General features: G+C 52.5%; 1 protein-coding gene and 1 long non-coding RNA gene across 5 annotated transcripts; one reads left to right on the forward strand and one right to left on the reverse strand.

Moving 5' to 3' along the window:
• Positions 1-1616: 1616 nt before the first annotated feature.
• Positions 1617-11192, reverse strand: Ncf1 (neutrophil cytosolic factor 1). 4 transcript variants are annotated; one of them, NR_104383.1, is made up of 12 exons: positions 11060-11189; positions 9639-9719; positions 9014-9089; positions 8713-8878; positions 8149-8204; positions 7239-7361; positions 6800-6907; positions 4960-5077; positions 4246-4353; positions 3594-3739; positions 3253-3432; positions 1617-1821 (listed from the first exon to the last, which is right to left on the reverse strand). NR_104383.1 is itself a non-coding variant. In NM_010876.4 (11 exons), the coding sequence occupies exons 1-11, from the start codon at positions 11129-11131 to the stop codon at positions 3314-3316; spliced, it is 1173 nt and encodes a 390-aa protein (NP_035006.3). In that variant the 5' UTR covers positions 11132-11189; the 3' UTR covers positions 1823-3313. The 4 variants fall into 4 exon arrangements, 2 of the variants coding, with proteins under 2 accessions (NP_035006.3, NP_001272966.1); NM_010876.4 differs by lacking the exon at positions 1617-1821 and having other exon boundaries at positions 1823-3432; NM_001286037.1 differs by lacking the exon at positions 1617-1821 and having other exon boundaries at positions 1823-3432; positions 3552-3739.
• On the forward strand, positions 3395-5813 carry LOC115490142. The gene is made up of 3 exons (XR_003955803.1): positions 3395-3482; positions 3565-4176; positions 4824-5813. It is a non-coding gene; the product is annotated as an uncharacterized LOC115490142 (long non-coding RNA).
• Positions 11193-12658: the final 1466 nt, after the last annotated feature.

Below are 12658 nucleotides of genomic sequence, written 5' to 3' on the forward strand. Positions count from 1 at the left end.
TTCCTCTTCCCTCCTACTTCCTCTTTCCTCTTTCTCTTTTCCTCCCTCTTCCTTCCGTTTCCCTTCTCTTCTTTCTCCCTCCTCTTTTCTCTTCCCTCCTCCTCTTCCTCTCTCCTTCCTCTCTTCTTCTCTGTCCTCCTTTCTCCCTCTTACCCTCTCATCCCTCCTCCAAGACAGGATCTCGTTATGCAAACGAGGCTGGTCTAGAAACCCAGCTCTTCCTGCCTCGGCCTCCACTGATCTGGGATTACAGGAACACTTCATGACATCCACTGCAGATTCCTTCTCTACCCTGGAATGTGATTTTGGACCCCGTGGGGGCTAACAAGTACTGCCACCATAGAGAAGATGGGATATGGGGTGTTCTTCAGTAACCATGGCAACAAGATGTCTGTGGAGTTATGTGGCCAGATAAATGGGAAAGAGACGGGACTGGGAGCTCATTCTTAATTGGTTGCTGTTTCTTCAGGCCAGGCATTGATGTCTTCCAGTCAAAGGATGGAGGCAGGGAGGGGAATGGCCCAGACAAATCCAACTCAGAGGGCAAACCCATCTAACTGGAGTGCATCCAGTTTACACACCTTAAAATATGGCCCAACTAGCCAGGCACGCCTTTAATCCCAGCACTCAGGGGCAAAGGCAGGTAGATTTTTTTAGTTCAAGGCCAGCTTGGTCTGCTGAGAGAATTCCAGGACAGCCCAGGCAACACAGAAAAACCCTGTCTGGAGGAGGAGGAGGAGGAGGAGGAGGAGGAGGAGGAGGAGGAGGAGGAGGAGGAAGGAAAAAAGAAAAAAGGTGGTCCAAAAAACTATGTGCCCATAGGCCCGAGTCGGTGCAGTCCCAAATGGCCTCGGCCTGCTTCCTGATAGATTTACCCTAAGTAAACTGCCTACATTTCCTGTCTCTGATCCTCAAGCCCAGAGACACTGGAGTAAGCCCAGCACTATATGTGCACTCAGAGACTGATGGTCAGCAGACAGTGATGCTGGACAAGCCGGCAGCCATGGGTGTGGCCCTTGTTCCCTCCTCGGCTTCCCTGCACACACAGGCCTTTGGGCAGCCTCCCTGGCCAGCACATGGCAGGAAAGGCTAAGGCTGATACAAGGTAACATCAGCAAGATCAGAAATACAGAGAAGAGACGTGGAGCAGGGATGTGCACAGCTGAAATTCTAGTAAGCAAGGACTGAGACCAGCTGGTGAGGAGCTCCAAGTCGTCTTCCAGAACCTAGGGAGTTAGAGGCCAGCCTGCTGGACATGGGATCCTGAATCAGCGCGCACATGCATGCACACACACACACACACACACACACACACACACACACACACCTGTCCCCAAAAGGGAGAGACATCTAATCAGGACTTCACTTTAGGAACCAAACAACAAAACTAGGAATGGTAAACACTAGTAAATCCATCATTGAGAAGCTGGAGCCAGGCGTGGTGGTGCACGCCTTTAGTCCCAGCACTCGGGAGGCAGAGGCAGGAGGATTTCTGAGTTCGAGGCCAGCCTGGTCTACAAAGTGAGTTCCAGGACAGCCAGGGCTACACAGAGAAACCCTGTCTCGAAAAACCAAAAAATAAAAAATAAAAAAGAGAAGCCGGAGGCAGGATGATCAGGTACAACCTGGGATACATAGTGAAACCTGTTTCCCAAGAAGAAACGTGCTGAAAGTATTTTATCTCTGGAGCAACTGGAATGGCAGGCCTGCAATGTCATCATGAGTTGTCTTTTGCAAGATGTGCGGCTTCATTTTGCACCACGGCTTCTGATTCAGTTAGGGTTTCTATTGCTGAGATAAAACACCATGATCCAAAGCAAGCTGGGGAGGCAAAGATTTATTCAGCTTACACTTCCATGTTGTTCATCACTGAAAAAAAGTCAGGACAGGAACTCAAGCAGGGCAAGGACTCAAGCAGGGCAGGATCCTGGAGGCAGGAGCTGATGCAGAGGCCATGGAGGGGTGCTGCTTACTGCCTTGCTCCCCATCGCTTGCTCAGCCTGCCTTCTTATAGAACCCAGGGCCACCAGCCTAGGATGGCACCACCAGCCCAGGATGGCACCACCAACTGTGGGCTGGACCCTCCCCCATTAATCACCAAGATCTTATGGAGGCATATCCTCTCTTTTTAAATTTTTTTCAGTGTGTATTTTAATTTATGTGCATTGATCTTCTGTCTGCATATATGCCTGTGTGAGGGTGTCAGATGCCCTAAAACCGGAGTTACAGGCAAATGTGGATGCTGGAAATCGAACACCAGTCCTCAGAAAAGCAGCTGGTGCTCTTAACCACTGAGGTGTTTCCTCAATCGAGGTTCCCTCTCTTAGATGACACCAGCTCGTGTCAAGTTGACGTAGACCAGCCAGCGCGGTTTCTTTGCATTTGGGGATGGAAATAGAGACATGAAAGCAAAGTCTCCGCATCACTAATGACACTAAAATGACACTAGTCATTAGTTGCTAATATTAATCTATAACTGCCCACTAATGACAGTCGCTTTCATCCCCCTGAGACTCCCTACGCCCGTTGTACTGTGGTATGGGGTGGTTTGACCCAGGATCTCACACTAGCTAAATCTGATCTCAAATTCCCTACATGGCCCAGGCCGATCTTGAGTCTAACTGCAGTTCTCTTGACTCTTGGCTCTGAAATTACAGATGTGAGCCTCGGCTCGACTGCCCTGATGCTGGGACACTGGCACACCCTATTATGGGATGTTGGGAATGGAAGCCAGGCCCGGTTGCATGCTAGTCAAGCTCTACCAACCGGGCAACATCCTGAGGCCCTAGGGCAGTGCTTCTCAACCTCCCTAGTGCTGTGACCCTAATACAGCTAGTTCCCGATGTTGTGGGGACCCCCAGTCATAAAATTATTTTCATTGCTACTTCATAACTGTCATCTCGCTACTTTTATGAATCATAATATAAACATCTATAGAAATAAATATCTGTATTTTCCAATGGTCTTAGGCAACCTCTGGGAAAGTCTTTTGACACCCTCCCCAAAGGGGTCATGGCCAACAGGTTGAGAAACACTTTCCTAGGGCGTTCCTAAGGCACTTGGCTTTCTGCAAACTTGGTTGAGACTACAGCAGCAGGTAATCAGATCTTTTTTGTCCCTGCAACCCCCACCCTAGCAGCGCTCACTGCCTCCTCTCATGCTAGCAATACCGGTGGAGATTAACCCAGTCCTGTCCTTTGCTGTAGAGTCTCAGTCCATTTCAAACCTTAAGGCATGGGAGGAGTCTCTAACCTGAGGCTATACACAAGTATATACAGAGATAGGGATAGGAGCCGTCTAGGGCCGCTGCTTCTCACACAGCGGACGTCAGCTTCCGTTTGGTGCTCTCTGTGCAGCGGTGCAGGATGAGGTCCGAGCTGGGTCGCGGAGGCACCGCGGGCTGTGGTTTGACGCGCGGAGTCGATGGATTGTCTGCAAACCAAAGCCAGGACCATCAGAAGCCCCAGCCTCCCAGTTGTAAGGTGCTCGCAGTTTCTAGTCCTGATCCCGTCCCTAGGTCTCGTCCCGCCCCTGGAACCCTAAGAACTTACCTCTGCCCTCCAGCCCAGGCCCCGGCCCGCCCTGGCGCTCACCCTTTGTGCCATCCGTGCTCAGCGGCCCGGGTCGCCCCGGGCGTCTGCGCTGCTGCAGGAATCGGACGCTGTTGCGGCGATAGGTGTCCTGGCTAAGGCGCTTCCGAGAACGCTGGTGGATGCTCTGTGCGTTGCGGATGGTCGACCTGGCCCAGCAGGATGCAAGTGTCAGTGCCCCGGAGTCGCTGTTCCCGGGGCACGGGTGGACACCCCTGTCATCCTAAGCCTGGCTAGAGAAAGTAGGGTACGGAGAAACTCGGACACCCTGAGATCCTAACCCTGGCCTCAGCAAGTGGGTTAAGAGGGACTCGCACCCCTCAGGTCCTAAGCATATATTTACATAACAAGTGGAATGCAGGCAAGGGAAACTTCAAGAGCTGCGTGGGGGTCAAGAATCCTCCCAGGCCTGTTTCCCACACCCACTTTGCCCATCAACATGACCCTTGCCCTGGGACTGCTCAGGTCTCATTGACCATCCCCCCACGCATCTTTGGGCACCTCACTGGGTCTGTCCGTGACCTTCTTCCCCTCCATCCCTGTGTCTGCCACCTCCAACAACAGCGAAAGCACAGCACTAAACCTGGTAAGTACCTACCCAGCCAGAAACCTCCTCAGACCTCTCTCAGGCCTGCACCATCAGGACCCCTCTCACCTTCGAGGTGGTGCCCCGCGGCCTCTGATCTGTCGCTGGGCCTGGGTTATCTCCTCCCCAGCCTTCTGCAGATACATGGATGGGAAATAGCCGGTGATATCCCCTTTCCTGCAAGATGGGTCACATTGGAGGCTCAGTCAGTCACGGGGGGGGGTGCACAGAGCAGGGGACCTTCATAGAGTCTCACCCTTGAGGACCAATGCAAGCTAAGAGATTTCAAACATCCACATCTGAAAGGCCAAGCTGTTTCCTCATCTGTATCAACCCAAGCCTCTCATGCCCCCAGCCCTCCTGTCGAAGTCTGGGCAAGGGAAGAAAGCAGATGTGTACATCATTAGGTCTGTGACACCATTAGGTCTAAATGCCTCTGGGTGATGGTGACCCACACCTTTAATCCCATCACTCTGGAGGCAGGGACAGGCAGATAGATCTCTGTGTGTCTGAGGGCAGCCTGGTCTACAAAGTGACAGCCAGGACTTCACAGAGAAACCTTGTCTAGAAAATCAAAAACAAAACAAAATAGACCATCATTTTCCTTCTCGTCTGCTCTTGTTTTTATTTTGTTTGTTTGATTGCAGAAGGTCCTGGAGATGAAACTCTGCGGCTAATGAGGACAGAAGACTCCAGAATCGCACAGCCAAGTCAGCTCAGAGCCCAAGAGAGGTTCCCCAAACCCACTCAGAGAGGTGTGTGCAGAGGGAGGGGCTCTCCTACCTGACCACCCACCAGCCATCCAGGAGCTTATGAATGACCTCAATGGCTTCACCCTCAGACAGGGACATCTCGTCCTCTTCAACAGCAGCGTACGCTTTGATGGTTACATACGGTTCACCTGGTCCGCGGAGGGAGCAGCCAGTGAGGCGAGAGTCTCCTCAACTCTCAGCTTCTTCCAACTGTCTAGCCACTACCACAAGCACACAGCCTCAGTCCCCTCAGAGCTATTCTTTCTGGCTTTCCCTTTCTAAGTTTTTTATTTTATTTATTTCATATGAGTACACAGCAACTGTCTTCAGACACACCAGAAGAGGGCCCCTACGTTTTTTTTTTTAAGATAACATTTTATATACTGTAAGGATAGGACCAAAGGCTTGTAATATGAACTGAACATGCTCTACCACTGAGCCACGCCCCCAGCCCCTCCCTGGGGGATTCTAGGTAGGGGCTCTACCACTGAGCCACGCCCCCAGCTCCTTCCTGGGGGATTCTAGGCAGGGGCTCTACCACTGAGCCACGCCCCCAGCCCCTCACTGGGGGATTCTAGGCAAGGGCTCTACCACTGACCTACACACTCCCAGTGCTAGCATGTGTGTTCATGTGGTGTGTGGGTATGTGTGCATGCACGCTGGGCTTAGTTGGTTTTGCCTAAGCTGTCATCTGGGAAGTGTAGCCTCTATTGAGGTTTTACCAAAATACACCTCCATCAGAATGGGCTGAAAGCAAGTCTGTGGGGGCATTTTCTTGCTTAATAGATATGAGAGGCCTCAGCCCAATGTGGGCACTGCCATCCTGGGCGGGCAGTCCCGGATTGTATAAAAAAGCAGGCTGAGCAAGCCAGTGAGCACTGTTCCTCCATGGCCTCTACTTGAGTTTCTGCCCCCAGTTCCTGCTTTGAGTTGCCTCACTGATGGATCTCTTACCTAGAAGTGTAACATGAAATAAACCCTTTGCTCCCCCAACCTGGTTCTGGTCACGGGGGATTTATCACCCCAATAGAAAGTACAGTAACACGAATACATCCACACCCACACACACATGCACACACATGTACACACACATACATACCACATGCATACACACACAAGTACACACAAGTACACACACCAAAGACACACAAACACACATGCACGCACACATGCATGAACACACGTGTGCACACACACCACAATATTTTTTAACAGGATGTCACTACGTTGCCCAGACTGGGACATGCTCTGCAGTCTGCCTCAGCAGCCTTGGACTGCAGCTCCTCCAGTCTGAGCCTCCTAAATAGCTGAGGTGACAGACATGCCCCACTACATCCAGTGGAATCTCCCAGTCTTTTTCTTTTCTTTTTTTTTTTTCGAGACAGGGTTTTTCTGTATAGTCCTGGCTGTCCTGAAACTCACTCTGTAGACCAGGCTGGCCTCGAACTCAGAAATCCGCCTGCCTCTGCCTCCCAAGTGCTAGGATTAGATTAAAGGCGTGCGCCACCACGCCCAGCTGGAATCTCCAAGTCTTAAAACATAGCCAAAAAATTCTGCTTTCAAACTCAGTGCAGACCATCCAAGCCCTGGAGGTGCCAACTTTACCCTTGGGGGTCCATGTCAATGCCACCTCCAGGAAGCCCTTCTTCCCAGCCTTTGTCAGCTCAGTTTTCTGTTCCCCTCCCCCACCCTGGTACCAGACTCCACATTGCTCACATGGTCCTGGCTGCCTTCTCTGTGCCCCTCTGCTCTGCCTCTTTCCTGACCAACGCCATCACAATCTACCCAGGCCTCCAAGCTGAAAATACTGGGAGAGCCCCCTTTCTCTCCCTCACCCCACACCCGCTATTGCCTCAGAGGGCAGGAAGCACCTGCGTAGTTGGGATCCGGATCCTCCGCCTCGTCGGGACTGTCAAGGGGCTCCAGATAGGATGCAGGGACCCAACCTCGCTTTGTCTTCATCTGGCAAAACCACCAGCCTATGTGGTGGGGGTGGGGGGAGGCACAGAGAAGAAAGTGAGGGTGGCGACTGGCTGCCTTCCTCCTCCACGACAGTGGTGAGGACACCCAGTGCTCACACTCACCAATGTCCCCAAACTCTACACTCAGATCCCACCCCTGAGCACGAGCTCAGAGGACTTTGCTGCGAGCCTGTGGGACAGCGCCCCTTAATGCAATCTAGGCACGGGATAGGTCTGAGATGGAGGCCGGAGGTGACCTGGGCCTCAGCATGAACTCAGAGGCTACATATGCTCCCCCCGCCCCGCCCCGCCAAAAAAAAAATAGACCGGGGTGGGGGGTGGGGCTGACCGCTCTCGCTCTTCTCCACAACGTCCACCACGTCTCCGGTTGCCACGGTCATCTCTGTTCCCGAACTCTTCTCGTAGTCAGCAATGGCCCGATAGGTCTGAAGGATGATGGGGCCTGTGATGTCTGCACAGAGGGAGGGCAGGGTGAATGGACACAGCAGGGAGGGCAGCCCCCCCCCCCCGTGGGGGCACAGCGAGGAAAACATGAGAAGCTACCCAGCTCCAGGCTCATGGGAGTTGTCACACACTGCAAACTGGAGATCAGCCAAGCTCATGATGGCGGATGAGGTTAGCATGCCCCCAGAGTGCCTCTGTGGCTTTTTTTTTTTAAGATTTATTTATTTATTATACATAAGTACACTGTAGCTGTCTTCAGACACTCCAGAAGAGGGGATCAGATCGTGTTAGGATGGTTGTGAGCCACCATGTGGTTGCTGGGATTTGAACTCAGGACTTTTGGAAGAGCAGTCGGTGCTCTTAACTGGGGAGCCATCTCTCCAGCCCAGCCTCTGTGGCTTTCAAATGCATTGTTCTGAGACAGGGTCTCACAGTGTAGGTCTGGCCTGGAACTGACTACGTAGATCAAGTTGGACTGGAATTCATGCAGGCACTAGACTCAAGGCATCATTACACCTGGCCCTGTTTGTCTTTCGAGACAGGGTCTCATGTAGCCCAGGATAGCTTCAAATTCAGTGTATGGAGCCAAAGATAACTTTGAACTCCTGATTCTCCTGCCTTGGACTATGCTGGTGATGACAGCCCCAATCTCCAAGGTGACATGACCCCATAGCCCCTCCTCCTCAGTGTTCTGTCCCCACAACCCCACACTCCAGGTCTTTATGTCCTGTTCACAGTATCTGTGTTCCCCCGCCCCTGGGTTCCCCCGCCCCTGGGCACCTCTAGCCTCTTACCAGCTACGTTATTCTTGCCATCTTTGGGCACCAGGTATGTCTCAGGCTTCTTCGCCCTGGAGAAAGAACAGGCCAGAAGGGAGGGTTTCAGGTTACACCGGCAGGAGGACTTTCCAAGAGAAAAAGGAACCAGGGAAAGGAAGGTCACCACAGAGAGAAGGAATCCACTGGCCCAGCCCTGGGAGTGGAGGCAGAGTGGGGACACAGAGTGTCTTACAAATGAGGGGGGTGTCTATGCAGCCATACTTAGGAGGGGGCACACAGAGCAAGCTCAGTGTACTGCAAACCCAAGGGAGATGGCAAAGCCAGCCTTCTATGCCAGCAAGATAGAGATGCTTGGCCTGGGAGGGGCTCCCATAAGCTTCCGGGAGAGGGGGTCCCTTCTGACCCCTCTTGAATGCCTCATGGTGACATGGACCTGTGTAGATGCAGTGTTGGCCAGGGCACAGGTTTAGAGCACTGTCTGTCTGTGGGGCAGTCCCTCACCCTCTCTGAACTTGGGGCTCCCTCACGCCCTGTGCATTCTGTCCCCGTCTCCTCCCCCCGGGGGAGGTGGCTACGCACTGGCTGTCAGTGGGCAGTTTCAGGTCATCAGGCCGCACTTTGAAGAAGTCCAGCAGGTGTGGGCAGCGGGAGATCTTCACGGGCAGTCCCATGAGGCCGTTGAAGTATTCAGTGAGAGTGCCCTGGCGACTCTCAGCGGCTCGTTGCCCATCAAACCACCTGGGTGCTGGGTGGGGGAGCCAGAGACCCATGAGCACACTCACACAAGTCCAAAAGTGTGTGGAAAGGGGTTTTAGAGAGCAGAGGAGGAGCAACCCTTGGGGCAGAGGACCCTGCTGAGGGGCTCAAGCCGTGCTCTCACCCGGGAGGTGTGGGATGACTCTGTTCTCTGTGTGGATCTCGCCGGCCTCAATGGGGAACATCTCCTTCAGCATTTTCTAGATAGAAGAAGAAAACCTGGGCTGGGCTCCGTGGCACAGATTGCCTAGTATGCACGCAGTCTTGGGTTCCACCCTGAGCATTGCAGAAATGGGACGTGGGGTGCACACACTCAGGAATTGAGGCAGGAGGATCAGGAGTTCAAAGGCATCCTTGTTGTGTAATGAGTTTGAAGCCAGTCTTAGATACATGAGAAAGAACAAAAGGGGTGCTCGAAAAGATCTAAGTTGGAGCAGTTCATAACACTCACCGGGAGGGGGAGCCATTGGGTCCACAAAAGTCCCATTGAAATATTCTCATTCCCACCCACCCACCCCCTTTGTGTGTGTGTGTGTGTGTGTGTGTGTGTGTGTGTGTGTGTGTGTGTGTGTTATCTCCTCTGTCCCTGTCTCCTTCATTTGTTTATTTTGAGACAGGGTCTCACTATGTAGCCCTCGGAAATCTCTAGGTACCCCAGGCTAATCTGACTTCAGATACATGCTGAGCTTGAGGTCCACAAAGGCAGAGGCAAAGCTGCAGTTCGAATCTGCCCCTCCCCCAACACTCACATGGAACTCGTAGATCTCGGTGAATTTTCTGTAGACCACCTTCTCCGACAGGTCCTGCCACTTAACCAGGAACATGTACACCTGAGGGGCATTAGAGCCGAGAGGGGCACTCAGCACCCACGAGGACCATGCTGTGCCCCTGGGCTGCCTTTTTAGCCTTGGATGGAAGGCTGAGGGGTTGTGGTGAGGCAATCTTTGGGGGTTTTGCTACATTGTGAGACTCTGTCTAAAAATACCCCTGTGATTGTCTCCAGGGGAGGGATGGAGGACATGAAGGAAACACCCAGGGTGACCGCTGTCCCCTCTTCTGGTGTGGCTTTTGGTTGTGGAATGATTCAGAACATTTATATTTAGAGAGGGAGGGAGGAGGGAGGGGAGACTTAGCTCTTAACTGCTGAGGGTCCCAGGTAAACAGCTTACAAGTGCTGGGCGGCACCATCTCTGGCCTGCCTTGGGCCGAGCAGACCCAGTGATAGAGTCTAGATATATGGGCAGATATTCCTCGACCTCATCTCCCCAGGGCAAACGGGAGACATCGTCCCCTACTAGGGATCCAAACTCAGTAACCAATATCATAGAAGAGGAGAGAAAAAAAAGCCACAGTTTCCAGGCCTCGCAGGCTGCCATGCAGGGCCACTCCTGGAGCTGACTAGACAGGGAGGTTTCCTGGTAGGAATGAGCCTTGGTCCTAGGCACTGGACAGAGGGTAAGGTTGAGCTCTGGCATGCTTGGGGGCTCAGTGTGAAGACAGAGAGGGAGGCAGCTGGGACGGTGCACAGGGGTATCTGCTCACCATGGCAGGGTCCTTTGTGAACACCCAAGAGAAGCCTGAAGCCCAAGGATAAGAAAGCCCTGTGCCTGAGAGGTCCCCACGGAGGTATATCTTCCCCTGGTCCCCCTCCCCCTCACATCCTTCCCTTGGTCCCCCTCCCCCTCATAGCCTCCCCTGGACCCCTCCTCCCATATCCTTCCCCTGTTCTCCCTCCCCCCATATCCTTCCCTGGTCCCCCTCCCTCTCACATCCTTCCCTTGGTCCCCCTCCCCCTCATAGCCTCCCCTGGACCCCTCCTCCCCATATCCTTCCCCTGTTCTCCCTCCCCCCATATCCTCCCCTGGTCCCCCCTCCCTCTCACATCCTTCCCCTGGTCTCCCTCTCTCCATATCCTTCCCCTGTTCTCCCTCCCCCCATATCCTCCCCTGATCCCCCTCCCTCTCACATCCTTCCCTTGGTCCCCCTCCCCCTCATATCCTCCCCTGGACCCCTCCCCCCATATCCTCCCCTGGTCCCCCTTCCCCTCACATCCTTCCCTGGTCTCCCTTCCTCTCATCTCCTTCCCTGGTCCAGGTGGTTTTTGGGTAGCAGCAGAGTGATAGCACTGTCCCCACTATGCGCTCCTGCAGGGCACTCTTAGGCTACTCACATAGTGCTGGCTGGGGATGAAGCGCTTCTCGAAGCCCAGCAGGGCAATATGGCGAATGAAGGTGTCCCCCATGGCTGGGCCGTGACAGGGACACTTCTCTCTATAGCCTGGGCTGGGCCTTAAATACACTAAAAAGAAGAAGTGGTTTCTGCTGCTTGTGGGGTAAGGGCGGGGAAGGCCCAGGAGGCTCTTAGACTTAGTCTTTCACTTTCTGAGAATTTTTGAGCTTCAACAGAGTGGTGGGGCAGCCAGGGGCCCTGAAGCACAGAAACCTGTTCTACCGACACCATGGCCCAACCCAGGCACTGGGGCCTCTCTACAGTTCTGAACCACCCCCAACAAACATGGGGCTGGAGAGCTGGTGCAGTGCTTAAGAGCACTGACTGCTCTTCCAGAGGTTCTCAGTTCAATTCCCAGCAATCACATGGTGGCTCACAACCATCTGTAATGGGATCTGATGCCCTCTTCTGGTGTTGTCTGAAGACAGCTACAGCATGCTCAGATTAATAAAATAAATAAATAAATCTTAAAAAAAAAAAAGCTGGGTGTGGTGGCAGGCAGAGGCCGGCAGATTTCTGAGTTCGAGGCCAGCCTGGTCTACAAAGTGAGTTCCAGGACAGCCAGGGCTATACAGAGAAACCCTATCTCAGGAAAAAAAAAAAAGCCTGTGACCCCAGCCCTTGGGAGGTAGAGGCAGGAGAATCAAGGGTTCAAGGCCAGCTTCAGCTATATAATGAGTTTGAAGATAGCCTGGCCTACGTGAGATTGACTTTAGAAGTCCTGTCTTTACAGGACCAGGACTGGACATGGCTCCGCAGATAAAGTCCTTGGCATACAAGCCTGAGGACCTGAGTTCTATCTCTAGAACCTACATTAAAGAAAAGTTTAGGGCCAGCGAGATGGCTCAGTGGGTAAGAGCACTGTCTGCTCTTCTTCTGAAGGTCCTGAGTTCAAATCCCAGCAACCACATGGTGGCTCACAACCATCTGCAATGTATAATAATAAATAAATCTTTGGGCGGAGAAAGCAGGGACTGATGGAGAGAGAAGAGTTATCTGAAGTGAGAGGGTCCGACCTGAGCAAGGGGAGGTCCTAAATTCAATTCCCAACAACCACATGAAGGCTCACAACCATCTGTACAGCTACAGTGTACTCATATACATAAAATAAATACATAAATCTTTTTAAAAAGCCAGGTGTGGTGGCACACACCTTTAATCCCAGCACTTGGGAGGCAGAGGCAGGTGGATTTCTAAGTTCGAGGCCAGCCTGGTCTACAAAGTGAGTTCCAGGACAGTCAGAGCTATACAGAGAAACCCTGTCTCGAAAAACCATTTAAAAAAAAAACTTTTTTAAAAAAATAAAGAAAAGCTCAGAATCCTCTGTGTGTGTGTGTTTGTGTGTGTGTGTAGATGCAGTTATAGGCAGTTGTGAAATAGCAGACATTGATGTTTGGTACTGAAGTTAGATCCCTCTGCAAGAGAGAGAAGCAGTCGCAGCCACGGAGCCCTCCCTTAGCCTGGAAAGTATGTACTTTTTTATTTTTCGTTTTTCCCAGATAGAGTTTCTCTGTGTAGCCCTGTGTCCTGGAACTCACTC

Source organism: Mus musculus, chromosome 5 (genome assembly GCF_000001635.26).
Source record: "Mus musculus strain C57BL/6J chromosome 5, GRCm38.p6 C57BL/6J".
NCBI lineage: Eukaryota > Metazoa > Chordata > Mammalia > Rodentia > Muridae > Mus > Mus musculus.

What these genes read in the sequence shown, in the direction of transcription:
- Ncf1 (NM_001286037.1), bottom strand. Translation starts at nt 11,131, where the DNA reads ATGGGGGACACCTTCATTCGCCATATTGCCCTGCTGGGCTTCGAGAAG. An exon ending in AAACTGCCCACTGACAGCCA is followed by an intron (nt 8,205 to 8,712) that starts GTGCGTAGCCAC and finishes TTCTTTCTCCAG; the next exon opens with GGCGAAGAAGCCTGAGACAT. An exon ending in GCCTGGGCTGGAGGGCAGAG is followed by an intron (nt 3,433 to 3,551) that starts GTAAGTTCTTAG and finishes TTTGGTTTGCAG; the next exon opens with ACAATCCATCGACTCCGCGC.